The sequence below is a fragment of the Grammomys surdaster genome, unplaced genomic scaffold, assembly GCF_004785775.1.
Source record: "Grammomys surdaster isolate TR1022 unplaced genomic scaffold, NIH_TR_1.0 126278, whole genome shotgun sequence".
In the NCBI taxonomy this organism is placed as follows: domain Eukaryota; kingdom Metazoa; phylum Chordata; class Mammalia; order Rodentia; family Muridae; genus Grammomys; species Grammomys surdaster.
The window spans coordinates 8,177,310-8,199,227 of record NW_021621078.1 but is presented as its reverse complement, the minus strand read 5'-3'; the positions used below and the strand labels follow the sequence as shown (position 1 = coordinate 8,199,227).

The 21,918-nt window shown below is 37.4% G+C and overlaps 1 protein-coding gene across 2 annotated transcripts in view; it reads right to left on the bottom strand.

Moving 5' to 3' along the window:
- Window positions 1-21,918, bottom strand: part of Pafah1b1 (platelet activating factor acetylhydrolase 1b regulatory subunit 1) — a 45,970-nt gene that overhangs the window by 5,898 nt on the left and 18,154 nt on the right. For both annotated transcript variants that reach the window (XM_028759248.1, XM_028759249.1), the window contains exons 2-9: window positions 15,642-15,850; window positions 10,749-10,833; window positions 10,429-10,503; window positions 9,230-9,436; window positions 6,925-7,093; window positions 5,365-5,467; window positions 4,140-4,368; window positions 2,592-2,693 (exon numbers count right to left, since the gene is read on the bottom strand). In XM_028759248.1, the coding sequence (XP_028615081.1) occupies window positions 2,592-2,693; window positions 4,140-4,368; window positions 5,365-5,467; window positions 6,925-7,093; window positions 9,230-9,436; window positions 10,429-10,503; window positions 10,749-10,833; window positions 15,642-15,673 (1,002 nt within the window). In that variant the 5' untranslated portion in view covers window positions 15,674-15,850. The remainder of the gene's footprint in view (window positions 1-2,591; window positions 2,694-4,139; window positions 4,369-5,364; window positions 5,468-6,924; window positions 7,094-9,229; window positions 9,437-10,428; window positions 10,504-10,748; window positions 10,834-15,641; window positions 15,851-21,918) is intronic.

The following is a 21,918-nucleotide window of genomic DNA, read 5'->3' as shown; positions in this document are numbered from 1 at the left end:
CTTGAAATGATCCTCCTTGCTTCTACCTTTGATGCTGGAATCATAAGACACATACTACCATGTCTGGCCTTGTGCAGTGCTGGGGTTTTAACCCGGAGCTCTATGTATGCTACGCTAGGCACGCACTCAACTGAGTGTGTCTTAAGACACAGTAGTTTTCTTTCAAATTTTCACTATTATTTTTTTAAATGATTATGGATATGGATGTTGTGCCTATCTGTATGCCTATGCAACAAGTTGAATGCAGAGACCTCAGAGGCCCAAGAAAGGATTGGATCCCCTGGAAATGTTGTTGTAAACTGTCACATGGGTGTTAAAAATCAATGCCAGATGCTCTGGCAGAGCTCTTACTACTGCTAGTGCTTTTAACCACTGAGACATCTCTCTAGACCCTCAATACTATCTTGAAAGAGGAGGAAGAGGAGAAGAGGAGGAGGAAGAAGAGGAGGAGAAGAAATAATAATTAAAAATTGAGAAGCCAAAGAGATGACTAAGCAGGTAAGCATTTCAAGGAGCCAGAAGTTAGTGGTATAGATACCCTTAATCCCAGCACTCAAGAAGCTGAGGCAGGTGGCCTAATCAAGAAAGAGAATTCCAGTGCACAGAGAAACCTTGTCTGAAAACAGAAAAACAAAACAACAATAAGAGCACATGGAGGAGCTGAGGAGCTGAGTAAGCAGTTAGATCAGGTATCACTCTTTTAGAGGACTGGAGTTGAGTTGCCAGCATTCAATGTCACTCACAGCTGCCTGTAACCCTCACTTCAGGAGGAGTCAATGTTTCTGGCCTACTAAAGGGCTGGCACACACATCTGCATAAACACTCAAGGAACTACAAAAGTACATTAAAAAAAAAACACAATAAAAAAATGAATTGAACATGGTGGTGCACACTCAGTACTTGGGAGGCAGAGGCAGGCTGAATCAATCTGAGTGCCAAGCTGGTCTACATAGTTAAGTTACTTATAGGCCAGACAGGAATATGTTGTAAAACCCTGTCTCAAAAACAAAACACAAATCAAACAAACACAAACCCCCGTATTTTTGTGGTCACACCAAAATGAACCAGGAAAAAGTATCCCAGTAACACAAAAGTCAGAAGCAGAAACCTAGGATAAATGGTAACCTTACAATTACAGACAGAAGAGCATGAAGATTTTAAATAGAGATTCATTTTTTCCAACATGGTACAAATGAACCTAGAATACAACACAGTTTTTCTGAGATGGGGTCTCAACTACGAAGTCCTGGTTAACCTGGAATTCTATATAGATCATATTGTCCTCAAACTGACAGAGATCCTCCTACCTCTTCCTCTTGAGTACTGGGAATTTCCTTTATCATTTTTGTGTTTGTTTCTTTTTTTTTTTTTCTTTTTGGTTTTTCGAGACAGGGTTTCTCTATGTAGTTCTGGCTGTCCTGGAACTCACTCTGTAGACCAGGCTGGCCTCGAACTCAGAAATCCGCCTGTCTCTGCCTCCCAAGTGCTGGGATTAAAGGCGTGCGCCACCACCGCCCAGCGTGTCTGTTTCTTCTTGTTTTTCAAGACAGGGTCACTCTGTATAGCCCCCGCTTTCCTCAAACTGAAGAGACCTGCCTGTCTCTATGAAGATTAAAGGCATGTGCTACCAACCTCTCCCCCCAACACACACACACTGGTCCTTCTTTTATCTTTTAAATTAGCCTACAGTAATAGGTTTTCTTTCAGCATTGATATAAATATTTACATAGTTTTGGTTGATCCTGTCTTGTTCCTTCTCTCAAATTTCTCCTCCCATTTCCCCACTGTTCCCTCTTGCTTCCAGTATTCCCTTCTCAACTATTCCTGTAGAATGCTTTAACAGTTGCTAAGATTCATGTAGATCTAATCAGCACTTAAATGCAGGTTCTAAAACCATGAATGCTATATTGTAAGACTTGCTACTAGCTTAACAACAGCCAGAATGTCTAATACCCATCTCCCTCTTATACTGAATCTCCAAAACTGCTAAAACTACTTAAAACACTTTTAACTCATTAAGTTAGAATAACTAATTTCACAACAGATAAATAAACTAAGCAAGATAAATAACAAAGAGATGACAGCCAAAAAGAGGGGGAAAAAAAAAAAAACTTTAAAAAGTTAGACTGGAGAGATGGCTCAGTGGTTGAGTTTTGTTTACTTTTCCAGAGAAAATGGGGTTCAATTTCCTACACACAAATGGCAACTCACACCTGTCAGTAACCCTACCTAATTCTAGAGAATCTGACACTCTCACATAGATATACATACAAGCAAAACACCAATGCACATAAAATAAAATTTTTTCAAAAAGCGAACAAGTCTGTAAGAACTTTCTTTCTCCTCCAGAGTAGCTATTACATAGTGAACTAAGGCTCTACCCCCAGCACTAACTGGTTTTGTACATTTATTTTCTATAACACTGCATTCTGTAAAATAGCACTTTATAAAACTTTAAAGAAATTTATAAATGTATAGTTATTTTAAGGACCCAGAACTGAGATTTAGTAAGAAAGCACAAGATTATCTAATCTAAAATGGTAAGTACACAATCAAGATGCCAAAGAAGTAGTACAATTATGCAAACTTACGAGAGTCATAAGGCACATGCCAGTACTGACGTCCCACATCTTAATAGTTTTGTCTCTGGAACCAGACAGCAAGAATGGTCCAGGTTTGCCACTTTTTTTAGTCTATAAAAAACATAAAAATAATTATTTTTCCCATACAAGAAATAAGGACTTAAAACAACTTCTCTAAAATTAGCGACATTTATTTGAAATCTTGCAAAACAAGCTGTTTTTATTTATTGAAATACATAGCTGTACCTAGCCTACAAAGAAAGATAGGCCCTGCCTAGGTAACACCAACAATGAAATGTACTGGCCAGACCTTCTGCAATGGGGTTAGATATATACATAGCTAAGTGACATACTTCTCTCCTAGCATGAAAAAAAAAAAAAAGGCCCTGATCAATATCAAATGTATGAACAGAAAAGGTTTTTAAGCCAAATCAGTATTTTTTATATAAATTTAGCATCAAACATATTTCATATTGTATATAACAACCACCAGAGGGTAGTATAAAGAATTTTATTTTGAATTTGTAATAGTTGAACTTTAAACAGAGTTTGTAATTTGTAATGAAGAGATCACAAACAGAAGATTAATTTAGAGCCAGATCTCTATGAGTTCAAGGCCAGCCAGGTCTACATAGAGTTTGAGGATAACCAGAGCTATATAGTAAGGCCCTGTCTCAAAAACAAACAAAATTCAAAAAAAAAAAAAAATTTATTTAGAGATTTATTAAGACGTAGGTTTGGGCTGGAGAGATGGCTCAGTGGTTAAGAGCACTGACTGTACTCCCGGAGGTCCTGAGTTCAAATCCCAGCAACCACATGGTGGCTCACAACCATCTGTAATGAGATCTGATGGCCTCTTCTGGTGTGTCTGAAGAGAGTGACAGTGTACTCATATATAATAAATAAATAAATCTTTAAAAAAAAAAAAAAAAAAAAAGACGTAGGTTTGACTGGCTGATTTTAAATTTTTCTTTCCCTCTCTCTCTCTCTCTCTTTTTTTTTTAAGGGATGGAGAGTTATGTTTCTTTCTTTGCTCTGCTTTTGTTTGTTTCTGAGATAGGGTCTTCTATAAGCCTTTGGCCTTAGTCTCCCCAAGTGCTGAGATGCTATCATCTCATGGCCACCACGCCTGGATTTAAATGAACAATTCTCTCTTTAGTAGATGACCTCCAACTTATAACAAATCAAGGATGAGCTATTTTGTTTATCTATCTGTATATATACTCAATTCATGCCATGGCATGTAGGTAGACATCAAAGGGTAACGAACTTGAGGGAGTTGGTTCCCATCTCCTACAATGTAAGCTCAGGAATCAAACTCAAGTCACCTAGCTTGGTGGCAAGTGTCTTTACCTCCTAAGCCATCTTACTGGACCAATGACAACTGGTTTAAAAATATAAACACCACTGACAACTACAAAAAGCAAAAGGCCTCAAAACTCAGAATCCTAGGCTACAGTCTTAGTTGTATCCAGAGACCTTAGACTGAAAATCACACAAGTTACCTAAGGATCTATCTTATGACACAATAACAAAATCATACCAAGATTACAGTACCTCAGATCCTGTTGCTTCAGAGATGGAAGAATACGAACTTTCTGGAGCCCAGGAAATGCATTCTACCACATGTTCATGTTCTCGGAGCTCAGCCTTGCATTCCTTTGTTGCTACGACCCACACACGCACAGTCTGGTCATTGGAACAGCTGGCTATCAGAGTGCCATCCTGATTTGGCCGCACCATACGTACCCATTCTCTGTGTCCTGTGAATGTCTTCACACAGTAGCTGTCAATTTAAGTAGTAGTATACATTGTGAATAAATTTCCAGAAGTGATACAAACTGAGTTATAAATCAAGATGAGGAGAATAACATTAGTTAGAGAAATTATACAACATCAACAAAATGTAAAATCTTGGTTAATAAAAAAAAATGGGCACTAGCCTGAAGTAAAACAACACTAGGTAAAATACACTGACAGGAAACACCACTAAACACAATAAAACTTAAAAACCTCAAGCCTAATACATGTATACCAGCATACACATTACCCACGTAAGAAAAACCAAACAACAAAAACAAACCACACAGAGAAAATAGAAAGTAGATATCATGCAGAACTGGCTTTCAAGAATCCTTACTACAGCCGAGCAGTGGTGGCGCATGCCTTTAATCCCAGCACTTGGGAGGCAGAGGCAGGAGGATTTCTGAATTCGAGGCCAGCCTGGTCTACAGAGTGAGTTCCAGGACAGCCAGGGCTACACAGAGAACCCATCTCGAAAAACAAAAAAAGAATCCTCACTACATGGCTTTCATGTTTACAGTACATACTCTGTGTGTGTGTGTGTGTGTGTGTGTGTAAAAATTAATTTGGTACTAAGGATGGAAGCTAGGGCCTTGTGCATTAGAACAAGTGCTCAGACTGGAGAGATGGCTCAGAAGTTAAGGGCTCTTCCAGAGGTCCTGAGTTCAATTCCCAGCAACCACATGGTGGTTCACAACCACAATGGGATCCAATGCCTTCTTCTGGTGTGTGTAAAGATAGCTACAGTATATTCATATACAATAAATAAATCTTAAAAACAAACAAACAAACAAGTGCTCTACTACTATGCTAAATTTCCAAGTCCTCAAATGTGTGTGTGTGTGTGTGTGTGTGTGTGTGTGTGTGTGTATGTCATGGTGACCATTCTAGATTAAAGATAAAATTGCTATTTACACAACAATTTTGTCTTGTTTTTATAATCTTTTTTGGCTGATTTTTTCCAACTAAATCTACTTACCCAGTTTGCACTTCCCACATTTTTATAGTTTTATCCCTTGAGGCAGACACTATATGATCTCCATTAGGCATGATGGCTACTGAAGAGACATTGTGGTCATGGCCTAAAACATAAAATACAGCAAAGTATTTAACACCGTACTGTGGGTTTTTACTATGGTATTTTTAAAAAAAAAGACAGAAAGTACTCTTACACTGAGCTTTATCTAAATGACGATTAAAAAGTAGTAAGGGAAAAAGAGGTAAGATGCAGAATTTGATCCTCTATTTAGTTTATCTTTGATGTTCATGTTCATAGGAGAGAATGCATTAATAGTTCATAAACACCATTCACATTCCAAATTAGCTATGTTTTCTGGGAAAAAGCTCAAGACACATATTTTTCAAGGAATAGACAATGACTGCAAGGAACTTTCCTGTCTTTTAAGAGAGGATCTCAGGAGAGCCCAAGCTGGGCTAGAACACTTGGTAGACCTGCCCTTAATTGGGTAAAAAAAAAAACCCCACAAACTTCAAGCATATACTCAATGTAATAATAAACCTAACTGTGTGTTAAATACCAGATAATCTTATTGTTTTGCTTTCTTTTCTTTTCTTTTCTTTCCTTTCCTTTCAGTTTTTTTGGCTGTCCTGGAACTCACTCTGTAGACCACCTGCCCCTGCTTCCTAAGTGATGGGTTAAAGGTATACACCAAAACTGCCAGGACTGTTTTGATTTTTTGAGATCAGCGTACTATGCAGTCCAGTTGGGCTGGAACTTGCTTTGTAGTGAAAGCCAGCCTTAAACCCATGATCCTCCCACAAAGGATTCCTGCCTGCTGGGATTACATACAGGCACCAATTCACCTGGCTTGTTTTAAAACAAGCTAACACAGCATTTGTTCTTACACATATCTAAACAACCATATTCCATTATCTTTAAAGAAAAAAGAGCCAGGTGTGATGGTATATACCTTTGACCTCAGCACAGAATCAAGCAGATCTCTTGAGTTCAGGCCAGGCAGGGCTACATTGTTAAGACCCTGCCCCAAAAAACTAAAAATAACAAAAGTCAGTATCTTTTATCTACCACATAGTTTAGGTATGAGTCATTTTATCTTTATAATTCTATGCCGTAGGCATTATTCCCTTTATTTTCCAGATGAAATAACCTATGGACATTTAGATACTGTAGCAACAGACTCTGGCTTCTAGCTTCCACATTGCCTGCTTTCTTGATAAATAAATAAATAAATAAATAAATAAATAAATAAATAAATAAATAAATAAATAAAATAAAAAAGTACCAACCTCCTCAGTAAATTAATTGTCCATTTCTCTTGGACTAATATGATGGCCTGGCAGTTTTTCTTATCCAAATACATTTGAGAATACAAATTAGTATGTCGTGCAAACCTTAAATGCTCCTAACAAAAAAACCTCTACCACTAAAGCTTGTTCATCAAGCTTGTACATCAAAGCAGACGACTAGGAATTAAATGTAGGGTACCCAAACATGACTAGCAAACTATTTCTTCTCTTAAATTTTCTGTCTAAGATGAAAGTACGTCTTCTACCTTACCGTGCATGGTTCTGATGCATTCAAAACCCTGAAAATCCCATAATTTAATCGTCATATCTGCAGAACAGGAAGCCAGAAGCTTGCCACTGTGGTCAAAGGAAATGTCCTGTACAGAGTCTGTATGGCCCTTGAGAGTTCGCTCAAAATCTCCAGTCTCATAATCCCACACCTGTCAAGGGAATAAAAAAATGGCTAACACCAATCCATCACTTCCTCATTTCACACTTACACTTAACAGCTTAGTCTGGCATCTTATTGACTAATTACCAAATAACAAATAATCTGTTAGAAATATGAAATCTTCAAGTACAAAGTGGCTTTTCCCTACAGAGAAAAACTGATGCTCCAACTATCCAAGAAGACTTTCAATATTACATTTGCTAAGTATCTATCACTTAATTATGCTAATGAGAAGTATAGAAAGTCAACGAACACTAGTCTGATAGTAAGCACTAGGCATAAATAAGAAAATTCAAGTGCAAAAGGATGTGTTAGGACCAATGCATGTAGAACAGTAGACTGACTTAAGTTCTCCATTTTACTAGAACATTAGGGCTTAGATATTTAGAGGACTAAGGAGAAATCATAAACTACAAACTATTCCGGAATGAAGTGCTCATGATTAAAAAAAACATCCTTTTCAAGACAGGATTCCTCTGTGTAGCCTTGGCTGTCCTGGAATGAATTTTGAAGACCAGGCTAGCCTGTAACTGAGAAATTCACCTGCCTCCACCTACTGAATGCTGGATTAAAGGCATGTGTTACCATGCCCAGCTTTTCAAAGTCTTATTCTTAAAAGACATTTTTTCTAAAATAGAAATTATGAATTAGCAAGAAAGAATATTACAGATATCACTCAAGAATATTCTTTGTTCTGGTGGCCAAATCACAGTCTGATTTAAATAATTTTTTAAAATACCAATTTTTGTACTTGTTTTAAATGCAACAAGTCTTAGGTTCAATCAATTCAATGTCCAACAACTAAGGAAAACATTAAAAATCTAAACAAAGACAACACCCACAAACAGCAATAGAAAGAAAAAAAATTGAATACTGATTCCCTGCTCTAGACTCAAAACAGTTTGGTCCATTCTACCTACAGCAAGCACAATTTTAAATGTGATACGGAATACACATATACATACAAATTTGGAGAAATTGACAGTATTTAAAAAACAAAACAAAAAACACCAACCCAGGTAATACATTAAAGAATCACCATAAAGGAGCTGGGAACCAAACACTGATCCTCTGTAAGAACAGCAAGTGCTCTTAACCACTAAGCCAGTCAACATAAGAGGACTGATAAACTAGGCCTGGTGCAGGTCTGGTGGTTCATGCCATTAATTCCAGGACTTAGGAGGCAGAGGCAGACAGGTAGATCTCTCTGTACATTACTTTAGACTAAAGTTCTTTGGGAGAGTGGTTTTGTAAACTAGTTTTTACTGCCTGCTTAAAAATGAGGAACAAACTTCTTATTCTCCAAGAACAGAATCAAAGAAAAAAATGACATACTAGACAACTAAATAAAAAACACTCCACATTTCCTCAAATATATCAGTTACTTATTGAAGAATGCCCTCTCTAGAGCTGTAATGAAAATTTAAGTCTGCCTTTAAGGTTTAGTACCAAAATCACTCAATACAGTTTCAAAAAACTACCTGCCACCAAAGCTGACATCCTGAGTTTGATTTCTGAGACCCATGTGGTAGAAGGGAGAAATAACTCCCATAAATTGTTCTGTGGCAACCACATATGCCATCAAAAGTATACATGTATACACAATCCAGGCAAACACACACACACAACAGAGGGAAACAGAGGGAAGCTCAAGAGTTCCCTCTCCTCTGTGTCCCTGTGTCCTTCCCTTCTTTTTTCTTTTCTTTTCCTTCTTTTTTTTTTTTTTTTTTTTTTTAGGTTTTTCCGAGACAGGGTTTCTCTGTGTAGTCCTGGCTGTCCTGGAACTCACTCTGTACACCTGGCTGGCCTCGAACTCAGAAATCCGCCTGCCTCTGCCTCCCAAGTGCTGGGATTAAAGGCGTGCGCCACCACCGCCCGACTAGGTCCTTATTTTCAAAATATTTTCTGTTACCTAACTTACATCCAGTCTGCCTTTCAGAAAAATTTACCTTACTTGGGAGTGGTGACATACAACTTTAATCACAGCACTTACTAGGTAAAGGCAGGAGAATTTCTCTAAGTTCAGAGCCAGTCTGACAGCCAAGACTACATAGAAAAGAGATTATGACTCAAAAAACAAAACACAAAAGCACCACAAAAAGCAAAATGAACAAAAAGAACTTGCCTTAATTGTAGCATCCTCTGAAGCAGAGACCATAACACTGAACACAGGATGGAAAATGACTCGAGTAACTGGACTCCTATGACCACTCAATGCATATTTCTCAGGTGGACGGGGAATCCATTCTTTTGGGTCTCGTTTCTGACCAAGAGGACCACCCGACGTAAATTCTTCTTTTGCTTCATTTAGTTTTGATTCTAATTCCATTACCTTGAGAGGGAACATGAAGTTAAATAAAGATGTGTTCTATAATGTATTTGGTTTATTTATTTTCTCCTTTTCGGTAGGCTTTGACTATGAAGCTTAGGGTAGTCCAGAACTTAGGATCTTCCTGTCTCAGTTCCCACAGTCTGGAGTTACTATGCCTAGCTGGAACTAATTCAATCAAAGACAATTTTCATTTATATTTATTATTAGAGAAGATCAACACACTTATCTTGCTTGATTTATGGTAATTTCGTTTTTTTTCTACATCACAGTTTATTATTTATCCTACAAGTAGTAATATTAACAAAAAAAGTTAATATTTACTGAGCATCTACTAGGCATTGGTTCTTGTCCATGAGCTTAGCATAGCTGGGCTCATATTAGAACTATGTTTGTTATCTATTCTAACTTTGTCTGTGAAGAATATGCATTTTAGAAATGGAATAGTATGTTACTTTCATCTTATAAGAGAAAAAAAATAATAAAACCTCAGAGATGAGACTGACTCATGTATGACACATTTAGTGCTCTTTTTCCAGTTACAACTAGTTATGTCCTTCCACGGCATTGGTTCTCAACCTCTCTAATGCTTGGACCACACACATCCTTGTATTGTGGTGACCCCCAACCATAAAACTACTTTTGTTGCTACTTCCTAAGTGTAATTTTGCTACTGTTAATGACTTATAATGTGAATATCTGATGTTCAACCCCAAAGGGGTACAGTGCAACACACAGGCTGAGAAGCATGGTTCTAAGGACATAAATGATGCCTTAAGCATCAATTTTCAGTCAAGACAATGCAGATTCAAACCTCTAGACTGTATAACTAACGTGCACCAATAATGACCTTAAAACCTAAGTTTTCATGAAGCAAAGAAAATGTATTTTTTTCAAGATCAAACATCAGTATCAGCAGATCAGTAATTATGGCAATACTTTCAGAAAATTTATAAGCACACATTGAATAAACTGATTTAAGAAGAACTATTTACCTTTTTTTGTAATCTAATAACAGATGTCCATTTTTTTTCCAAAAGACCAGCATACTTCTTATCTAATTCTTCATTCTAGAGGAGCAAAGGTAAGATCTTTTAAAAAATGGCTTAACTACGACATCTTTAAGACAAAACATTATTAAATATTTGATTATACAAAAAAGTGGAAAAATTAAGCTCAACACTAAATCACAATAACAAATGGCAAAATTTGAATAGCTGAATTTACCTAACAACTACTGAACCTTAAGTAAAACTTAAACCATTAACTATACTATGAATAATTAGAAGACTGATAATTATAAAATCAAGCATACCATATCTAGTTCAGCTTCCTTTTTAAAAACTGAATATGCCTCTTCATAGCCATTTGAACGAAGATAATCTGCTATAGCGCGATTTCTGAAAGAAAAAATTCAAATGAGTCCTAAACATACCTCATTTTTATTTGAGGAACTACACTTATTAAAACCTTTCGGGGGGGGGGGGGGTCCAAGACAGTTTCTCTGTGTAACCCTGGCTGCCCTGAACTTCACTATGTAAACCAAGCTAACCTCAAACTCAGAGATCCAGCTGCCTTTGCCTCCTGAGTACTGGAATTAAAGGTGTGTACCACCACTGCCCAGCTATTAAAATCTACTATATAAATATTTCTGGAAATAAAATGGACACACTTCCAAAAGCTCAAAAACATTTAACTACTGTCACAATTTATCTGTATTATTTTTAAGCATCTATCTTTTTTCTTATTTTGAGAGATGCAAGGGACTGAACTCACAACACTGTACAAGCTTGGTAAGTGACTCATCTCTGAGCCGTCCCAGCCTGACATTGTATACGTTTCTAAGTTACTGCTCTGCTTCTAAGCTGTGAGCACTCCACAGCTCTAGGTATATTTCTATATCTAGATATCAAATGGTTAAAGTAACCATCAGTTTCTCGTGTTGACATTTACCTTCTCTTACTATTTGATAAACATACTTAAACATTGGAGATCAGAACTGAGTCTTGTATAGAATTTTTTTTTTTTTTTGAGACAGGGTTTCTCTGTGTAGCCCTGGCTGTCCTCAAACTCAGAAATCTGCCTGCCTCTGCCTCCCAAGTGCTGGGATTAAAGGTTGGATTAAAGCCACCACTGTCCGGCTCTAGAAATGTTTTTAATAAGAATATAAAGAGATGACTCAGTGGTTATAATTTCCTTGTTATGTCCCAGCACTCATGTAAAAGGCTGAGTGTCCTATGCCAAGTCTATAGATCTAGCACAAGATAGGTAGAAAGAGCCTGCCTGGGGCTTGCTGGCTTCCTGACTAGCTAAAATACTCTAGCTCCAGGTTCAGAAATACATCTCAGGCAGAATACCACCTCCCCCAAAAACCATAGTAAATATTTTAGTATTAGAAATATCACTAAATGCTATGCAGTGGTGGTGCATGCCTTTAATCCCAGTACTAAGAAGGCTAAGACAGGAGGATCTGGAGTTTAGGTCCAGCCCAGGCTACATAGTGAGTTCAAAGCTAGTTTGGACTAAGTGGCACTGAAAGACCTTATTTAAAAAAGGCAGTAGGGGCACATGCCTTTAATCCCAGCACTTGGGAGGCAGAGGCAGGCGGATTTCTGAGTTCGAGGCCAGCCTGGTCTACAGAGTGAGTTCCAGGACAGCCAGGGCTACACAGAGAAACCCTGTCTCGAAAAAACAAACAAACAAAAAAAATTGTACAGTAAAATTGTACACTTAAAAAAAAAAAAGGTTTATTTATTTGTTTTATGTCTATGAGTGTTCTAGTTGTGTGTACACCTGCAAGCCAGAAGAGGGCATCAGATCACATTACAAGTGGTTGTGAGGTACCCCATAATTGCTGGAAATTGAACTCAGAACAGCCAGTGCTCTTAACCACTGAGCTATCTCTCTAGGCAGTAAGGCTCTTCTGAAGAATGACTCTTAAGAAAACATGGAAAGGCCGGGTGGTGGTGGCACATGCCTTTAATCCCAGTACTTGGGAGGCAGAGGCAGGTGGATTTCTGAGTTCGAGGCCAGCCTGGTCTAGAGTGAGTTCCAGGTCAGCCAAGGCTACACAGAGAAACCCTGTCTTGAAGAAAAAAAAAAAAAGAAGAAGAAGAAAAAGAAAAAAAGAAAGAAAGAAAGAAAGAAAGAAAGAAAGAAAGAAAGAAAGAAAGAAAAAAAAAAAACATGGAAAGAGGATAGCTCTTATGCTCTATCTGCTATCTGGCCTCCACAGGGACCAAATACACACATGCACACACAGAGTACATTGCATACACACAGGCACAACACTCATCCATGCACATAAAATATAATAACTGAAAACACACACATACATCAAAACCTAAACAGACCTCAAATAATACAAAAGTACATATACACAGGGCTAGTCATTATAGCATTACTTTTAAAAAAAATTATTTATTTATTTTATGTACATGAGTACACTGTTGCTGTCTTCAGACACACCAAAAGAGGGCATCAGATCTCACTACAGATGGTTGTGAGCCACCATGCAGTTGCTGGGAATTGAACTCAGGACCTCTGGTACTCTTAATCACTTAGCCATCTCTCCAGCCCCTACAGCATTACTTTTAATGTCCCAAAAATGGATGACTGGTTAAAAACAAAAAAACCCTAAGCTATATGTACAGTGGAATATTATGTGCTCTCTTTACATACATATATACACACAAACATACACGTAGGGAAGATGAGATCTCTTTGAACTGATATGAAGTAGTTCTAAAACATGTAAAGTGAAAAAAGGGGAAGCCTAAAAAACACATACATATAAGGGGCTGAAGAGGTGCTTAGTGATTATAAGTATATACTGTTCTTCCAGATCAGAGTACAGTTCCCAGTACCCATGTTGGAAGGCTATCAGGTGCCTCTAATAACCTCAGCTCCAAGGATATCCAGTAATTCTGGCTTCTGTGGGCACTTGCACTGACATTAATGTTCCACAAAGAGACACACATGCATACATGTAATTAAAACTTTTTTTTACTAGCACTTATAAGCCAAGTCTAATGGGTTAGGTTAAAAGGCTAAGACACAAGGACTGCAAATTTAAGGGCTGCTTGTGCTAAAAATGACTGCAAAGGTAGTCTGAGGAAATGAATAAGACTGCCTCAAAATCAAAAAGAAAAAGAAATGTAAAAAGATGTAGTCCAATGGTTGACTGCTTATCCAGCAGCCTGATGTCTGTACCCAGCACCTACTCTCAATTAACAAACAAAACAAAAAAAGGAGCTGGATGGAAACAGCACAGCAGTTAAGAACATTAATTCGTTTTGTAAAGGAACCTGGTTCCAAGCTCAGCACCCACATGGCAACTCACAACCTTCTGTATTTCCACTTTTTTTTTTTTTTTGGTTTTTCAAGACAGGGTTTCTCTGTGTAGTTCTGGCTGTTCTGGAACTTACTCTGTAGACCAGGCTGGCCTCGAACTCAGAAATCCGCCTGCCTCTGCCTCCCAAGTGCTGGGATTAAAGGCATGCACCACCACCGCCCGGTTGTACACGTTTTTCAAAATGTGTTTTATTATTATTTATGTGTAACTATACAGACACATATTGTGTGTGCGTGTGCGTGCATGTGTGTGTGTGTGTGTTTGTGTGTGTGTGTCTGTATAACTGATGTCTATGAATCCAAGAGAAGCCTGGTGAGCTACATAGAGATTTCTAGGCAAGGCAAGACTACTTAAATAATAATAGGATACAGAACAAGATGTCAAAACCCTATAAAGCTACAATATATAAACACAATTCTATTTTAGGAAAATAATCTTCACAGAAAGGAATACCAATAATAATACAATCAATCAAATAACTTACAAATGTATCTCATGTCCAGGGTGGATAGATAAGGGGAGAAATTAGAATAGGCTATGAATTCTTTCCAGGAAGGAAGATAGGTTTTTATAGTAGTTTCAAGATTGATCAATTGAGTCAATGTTACTGTTCGGAACTACAGTTATCATGACAGAAGAAGATACAACTAGGACATAGAAAATAAGAAAGAACTACGTATATATAGGATGGAATTATATCATGATATCCTGATTTCTAAAAGATGTTTATGTGTGCATATACCTACCAGTGGTTTGTTGTTTTACTTTTGTCTTTTTTAACATATGAGTGTTCCACATGTACGTATGCCTGCATGCCAATAGAAAGATCTGATCCCATTGCAGATGGTTGTGAGCCATCATCTGGTTGCTGGGAATTGAATTCAGGACCTCTGGAAGAGGTGCTTGCTATTAATTGCTGAGCCATCTCTCCAGCCCATCAGTGGTTTTTAACTGGGGAGATAGCTCAGTGGGTTAACTGCTTGCCATTCAAGTATTAGGACCTGAGTTCAGATCACCCACACTTACATAAAAGCTAGATTTGGTGGCACCTGCCTATAATCCCAGTGCTGAGGATTCCCAGCCAGCCAGCCTTGCCAAATTGCTCAGTAATAGTAAAAGATACTATCTCAAAAAGTAAAGCTGCAGAGTAACAGTGGCTTCCACATGCACATAGCATGCAACTCCACACACACATACACACAAATATGTATATATTCACACACCACACAACTACTTAAAATTAAGTAATTACTCTTTCGTTCTGCTTTTTTGAGATACTGTGGCTCTGTGGCTCTGGATAGCCTGGAATTCACTATGTAGACCAGATTGACCTCAAATTCAGTGACCCACCTGCTTCTTGAATGCTAGGATTAAAGATCTGTACGAACTACACCTGGTACAACTGACTTTTTTTTTTTTTTAATTAGAAGAGCTACCTATACCATCACATATCTTCCTTTGAGTATAATAAATCTTAAGAGATTTTTTCAAAAGGGTAAAACTTACCAAGTAATCTAATCATTCATTCTGCTTTAAACTAAAACATGACAAATAATTCCTTGCTAAAAGAAGTTCCAAATTTGAAGCCAAGACAGTGTCAACACTAATATAGCAGACATGGTAAAACTACTTTAAACTTGAGACTTCTCTAGACTGCATCTTAACACTTCCGCTCCCAGCCTAGTTCCTACTCCAATCTCTTTGACAAGGTCTCGGGTAAACTCTGGGCTGGCCGTGAACTTCCAAAGTAGCAGAGGATGGATAACCTTGTCTTTACCACCCTCTCCACCGTAAATCATGCCTAGTTTATTATTCTAAGGGGTTTCTAAATAGCAGAAAACAAGAGAAACTTACAGTTCATCTCGTTGTCTCTGGGACAGCACCATTTTGGCTGTAATGTCAAGCTTATTTGATATAGTGGTATGTCCCTCCAGAAAAATCAAAAGTTGTGATCCCTGGATTTGAATTAAATATGCCACTATGTGGCTTCCACAGAGGGAAAAATGATTCTTTTTTCAAGTGAATCCAGTCAGCAACCAGTCAACAAGTAAGGTTCATTCCACCTAAAGAGAAAAGAGAGAAAGGAAAAATAAAATTATTCCCCTCATTTAAAATTTTATTATTTATAGAACATGTTTGCAATGTGATTATAATGCTAATGTGCATATTAGATGATATATTCAACCTACAGTTTAAAAAAAATTAGTCAATGCCAAACAAAGTAAGTATTTATCTCAAAAAAACATAAACTGCTTGCTATGTAGACCAGGCATCCTCCTGCCCACATTAAGTGTGCTTCAGACATAGGTAGTATCCCCAAACCCAGCCATATTTTATGTAATTAAAATGATATAATGATGCAAAACAGTACTTCTGTTGTTTTTTGAGATGGGGTCTAACGAGGTAGTCTTTGGCTATCAAAGACTCTTAGCAATCGCCCTGCCTTGGCTTCTAATGCTAGGTTTACAGACACGCACCACCACACCCAACAACACAGCAATAATTTTAAATTTAACATATTTACTTGTTTAATTTCTATTATTAATATATAGTTGCTCTAGAAAACTCCAATTCTGGGCTGGAGAGATGCCTCAGCAGTTAAGAGCACTGACTGCTCTTCCAGAGGTCCTGAGTTCAATTCTCAGGAATCAGACGGTGGCTCACAACCATCTGGCCTCTGATGTCCAGGGTCTGATGCCCTCTTCTGGTGTGTCTGAAGAGAGCAATGGTATACTCATATACATTAAATAAATAAATAAAATACATTTAAAAAAAAAAAAAGAAAACTCCAATTCTGCTTACAGATAAATTTTTATTTTAATTTATTCTATTTTTGGATTAAGGGTCTCACTACATCTTAGCCTTGGTTAACCTCAACTCATAGCAAACCTACTACAGAGGATGGAGCATCTTTACAATTCAGCCTAGGATCAAAAAAGAATCACACGTGCTTTTCAGAAAAATTACTGAACAGTGAATGAACCTATAGGAAATATACAGTAATGAGATAGATAGCTTAGTGGAAAGGGCACTTTGCTGCAAAGCCTAACAACCTAAATCCCTGGGAGGCACATGGTAGAACCAATTTCTTCAAGCTTTCTGATCTTTAGAGGTAAATACACACAAGCATTTAATCAATTTAATTTAAAAAATAAAATTAGATTTGGAGGTTTAACACAGTTAAACTGCTTACCTAGCTTAGGCAAGACTCTGAATTCAATAGCTATAATGGGAGAGAGAAAGAAAAGTGAAGTGTGTATAGTATGTGTATGTGCTCAAGTGAGTATATGAGTAAGTATGCCATGTCTATTTGAGTGACACTCTAAGTACGAAGTGTCTATGTGTATGAGACAGCATGTGAAAATACATAGTGTATATATTTGAGTGAGTATATAAGTATGAAGTGCCTATATGTGTGAGTATATAAGAATGTATGAGCATTGTGAAGGGTGAGGCTGAGAAAAAGCAATTAAGGAAGTTAAAAACAAACCAAAACAGCCGGCTACATTTAGCACAAAGTTCACTGATAACCTTGTTGAGAATGTTTTTTGGTCAAATGTTAGAAAAATGGCTTAATATGACAGAAACAGTATTAATTATTAAACAACAACAACAAACAGAAAACAGGTATTTTGTTAGAGTCCAAGCTGGCCATGAATTCAAGGCAATCCTGCCACCTCAAACTGGATTATAGGAATGAATCACCATGCCTGGCTAGAAAAAAAATGTTTAAATGGACAAGAAAGAGTAGAGACAATACCATAAAAATTTTACAGGTAAATATAAGCATTTGTTTTCCTCTGCCAGTTAAGATGCTTAAACATTGATGGAGAAAAATAAACACACAAAAAAAATACAACAAAAATTATAAAGAATTTTTGTTTGTTTATTTGAGACAGGGTTTCTCTGTGCAGTCCTGGCTGTTCTGGAACTCATTCTGTAGACCAGGCTGACCTCACAGAGATGTGCCTGCCTCTGTCTCCCGACTGCCAAGATTAAAGGCGTGCACCACCAATACCTGGCTAGTTATAAAGAATTTTAATATCAATAAGCAAAATACTCAGAAGGGTGGTGGTGGCACACGCCTTTAATCCCAGCACTTGGGAGGCAGAGGCAGGTGGATTTCTGAGTTCGAGGCCAGCCTGGCCTACAGAGTGAGTTCCAGGACAGCCGGGGCTATCTCAAAAAAACAAACAAACAAACAAACAAACAAAAACAAAAAAAAGCAAAATACTCCCTGCTTTAATTGTGATACAAATGCTACTATAGTAACAGACAGACAGGATGTACAATTATACCTATGTATTTTATATTAGTGTAGTGAAAGAATACTGAAATATTGTTATTACAAAATCAATCTGATCAAGTCTCTCACTGTATCAACTTGTAGTAAGTAGAGGGCAGAGGACACAAAAAGCCTTAGAAAGCAAATTACTTAGTTTCTTCAAGGAAAGTAGAGACAGAAAAGGAACCTGAGGATTCAAAGACACATTGATTCAAACCTCCAATCACAGTACTCAAGAGGTTAAGACAATATATTCACTAGTTCAAGTTAAATCCTGGCTAAATTATGAGTTTCAAGGCCGGTCTGGATTGTCTCAAAAATAAATAAAATAAAAGATAAAGAGACATTCACCAGCTGCAGTTTATGAACCATGTTTAGATCTCTTTTTTTTTGCACTTTTTTTTTAAATTTATTTATTTATTATATGTACACTGTAGTTGTCTTCAGACACCCCACAAGAAGGTATCAGATATCATTACAGATGGTTGTGAGCCACCATGTGGTTGCTGGGATTTGAACTCATGACCTCTGGAAGAGCAGTCAGTGCTCTTAACCACTGAGCCATCTCACCAGCCCCCATGTTTAGATCTCGATCCAAACAAACTATAAAATAAAGCAATGAGCAGACACTTCAAAAAATCTGAATACTGATTAGAAAACTGATTATTAAAATAGAAAAGTATAATACTGATTGGAAAACTGATTATTAAAAAATTACAAAATTCACTAATTATTCTCTTAGTTTTATCTAGTTAGATATTTTCCATATAAAGTCGAAGTTAGAACTGTGGATATTGCAGACAAGTTAGCGTACACACACACAAGTTCTTAACCACCACAAACAAATACATCAGAAGAGTAATAGAGGAAGGAAAGGGAGTGAGATTTGGATCCAATAAAAATGGTTAGAAATAATCAAGCTTTAGAATACAATTCCAAAACGCAGAACTCATTAATGTGTACTACATACTACCATTCAAAGTACAGGTGTATTCCTAAATATGCCATTTTATCCAATTACCTTCACACAGACTTGGAACAGATGTAGCACAGTTGATAGTGTGCTTTCCTAGGTGCATGAAACCCTTGGTCCCATCCCCAACACTGCATAAAGTAGTACAAACCTCCAATTCTATCACTGGACAGGTAGAAGCAAGAGGATGTTCAAGGTCATTTGTAGCTAAATTAAGTTTAAAGCCTACCAAAGATACATGAGACCCTTTTTCAAACAACAAAATACCACCAAGAAAACCAAAACAAAACAAAACAAAACACTAAACCCCGAAGAACCTGTTTTATTTTTGTAGAAAGGAAGGAAGGAAGGGATTGTGCTCACCACCACCTGGAACATTATTATTATCATTAATTTTGCTTTTGCTTTGGTTTTTGAAAGACAGGGTTTCTCTGTATAGCCCTGGCTATCTTGAAATTCACTGTGTAGACCAGACTAGCCTCCAACTCACAAAAATCTGCTTGCCTCTCCCTCCCAAGTGCTGGGATTAAAGGCGTGTGCGTCACTGCACAGCTGGCACGATATTTTTTAATCAAACCAAGATACTATAAGAATATGGAGGGATATTATAATAAAGCAGTACCTTAAAGACAGATATAAATCTAATTATAGATCTCTGTTCTAAAATGAATGCAACATAGAGTACTAAATGTAAAACAAGGTACACTCAGGAATGGCTTGATGATAGTCACATAAAAAGTTTTAAAACTGGGTAAAGAGACACCACAACAGTCAGAACACTGGCTGTTTTTTCAGGGGCTTCAGGTTCAGTACTTAGCACCCACATAGCAGCTCAACTTTCTCTACAATTCCAGCTCCAAGGGATCCAATACCTTTACACAAACATACATGCAGGCAAAACACTAATGCACATAAAATAAAAATAAATCATTTAAAAATTACTTTTAAAGTTTAAAAATTTAATCAAAACAGGAAATTGTTTTTCTATTTGCCCCCTCTAAAACAAGGTCTCACTAAATAGCTTCTAAAACTATGTAGATCAAGCTGGCCTTGAACTCACAAAGTTCTGCCTGCCTCCCTCAGCTTCCCAAATGCTGGGATTAAAGATTTGAGCCACTGTGCTCAGTTCATTTTTTCTTTAATATACTACAAATTAGGTAAAATTTACCAAATAGTTTTAGGAAAATATGGGTCAAGGACATGTCAAGAAAGAAGGTGTGCAATATTTCAGGAACCAGACAGGTGTGATGGTGCACACTTTTAACCCCAGCAAGTAGAGAGAGGCAGATTTCTGAGTTTATAGGCATCCTGGTCTACATAGAATGTCCCAGGACAGCTGGGCTACTACATAGAAAAGATCTAGTCTCAATGAAACAAACAAACAAATAAACAAAACTAATTCGGGGGGGGGGGGCCGGGGGGGGAATAAAATGGTTTGGGTGAGAATACCTGTCTCCAAACCTAACAATCTAGGTTTAATCCTTGGACCCCCACAAAGAGAATGTCCTTCTAGACTTGTCTTCTGACACACACACGCACACGCACACACACCACACATACTTACTTTTAAAATAAATGCCAAGCCTGTTAAAAGAATGTACATTTTTAATAAGTTATGCCTTTAACCCATTATCTTCTAGTAATTTTTTTGTTTGGTTGATTTTTTTTGAGACAGGGTTTCTCTGTGTAGCCTTGGCTGTCATGGGACTCACTTTACAAACCCAAGTGATGAGATTAAAGGCATGCACCACCACAGCCAGGCTCTTTTAGTAACTTTTATCTACTGCTGAACCAACCTTAACCTATCTAACTTTGTTACAACTTGTTAATAGCAGATCTTAGTAAACCATGGAGCTTCTAAGTTAAAATGCTGACTTTTGATTTAAAGCTTTCAATTTTCTAACATTTAAAAAATGTAAGGATAAGCCCAGCTTACTGGTGAAAACATTTCTTTAATTCTCTCAAAGGCAGAGGTAGGCAGATCTGAGTTCAAGGTTAGCCAACAAAGAGTTCCAGGAATGCTGGAAAAACCCTGTCTAAGGGAAAAAAAAAAAAAAAAGAATGAAAAGTCTAAGTTCTCATCTTAGTCACACAACACTGAAACCAAAGCACAGTTCATTAAAAATGTAAATTCTTTCAACAATCTTGACACTTCTGTGTGTGCACCCATGTGTATGTCAGTCAACTTTGGGTGGCTTCTCTATTGCATGTACTGATCTTAGTTTTTTGAGTCGGAGTTTCTTTACTCATCCTGAAATTCACTATTTTGGCTAGACTGGAAATTAGTTTCAAGGATCCATCTTTCTCCACTCTCCAAGACTGGAGTTCACATAGGCCACTAAACTCAGCTTTTTATATGAGTATGGTGATATGGATGAGAATGGCTGCTATAGGCACATGCATTTTCTGGGTCTTGGAGGTATGTCAGGTAGATGGACTCTGAGGCTTCAAAAGATCAACACATGAGCTCTCGGCTTTCCTGATGCCATGCCTGTACTCTGACATAATGGACTCTAATCCTCTGAAGCCATAAATCCAATCAGACACTTTGTTTTTGTAAGTTGCCTCGTTCATCACAGAAAAGTTAAACAGTAGGTGTTGGGAAACTAAACCCAGGTCCTCATACTTGCAACAATCCATTTACCCACTGAGGTACCTCTTAGATCTGTTTTTTATAGTTACAAGTAATCCTGATTCAGTTAGTACTTAAAACATTCATGTAACATTTGAAAATAATGTTTTACATATTTTTCAGTAACTCCTTGACAAAAGATGCGTGTGAAGAGAACACACCTAAAATTCCAGCAGGAGAATACAGAATTTAAGTCTAGCCTAGGTTACATGGGAGAATATGGAATTTAAGGCCAGCCCGA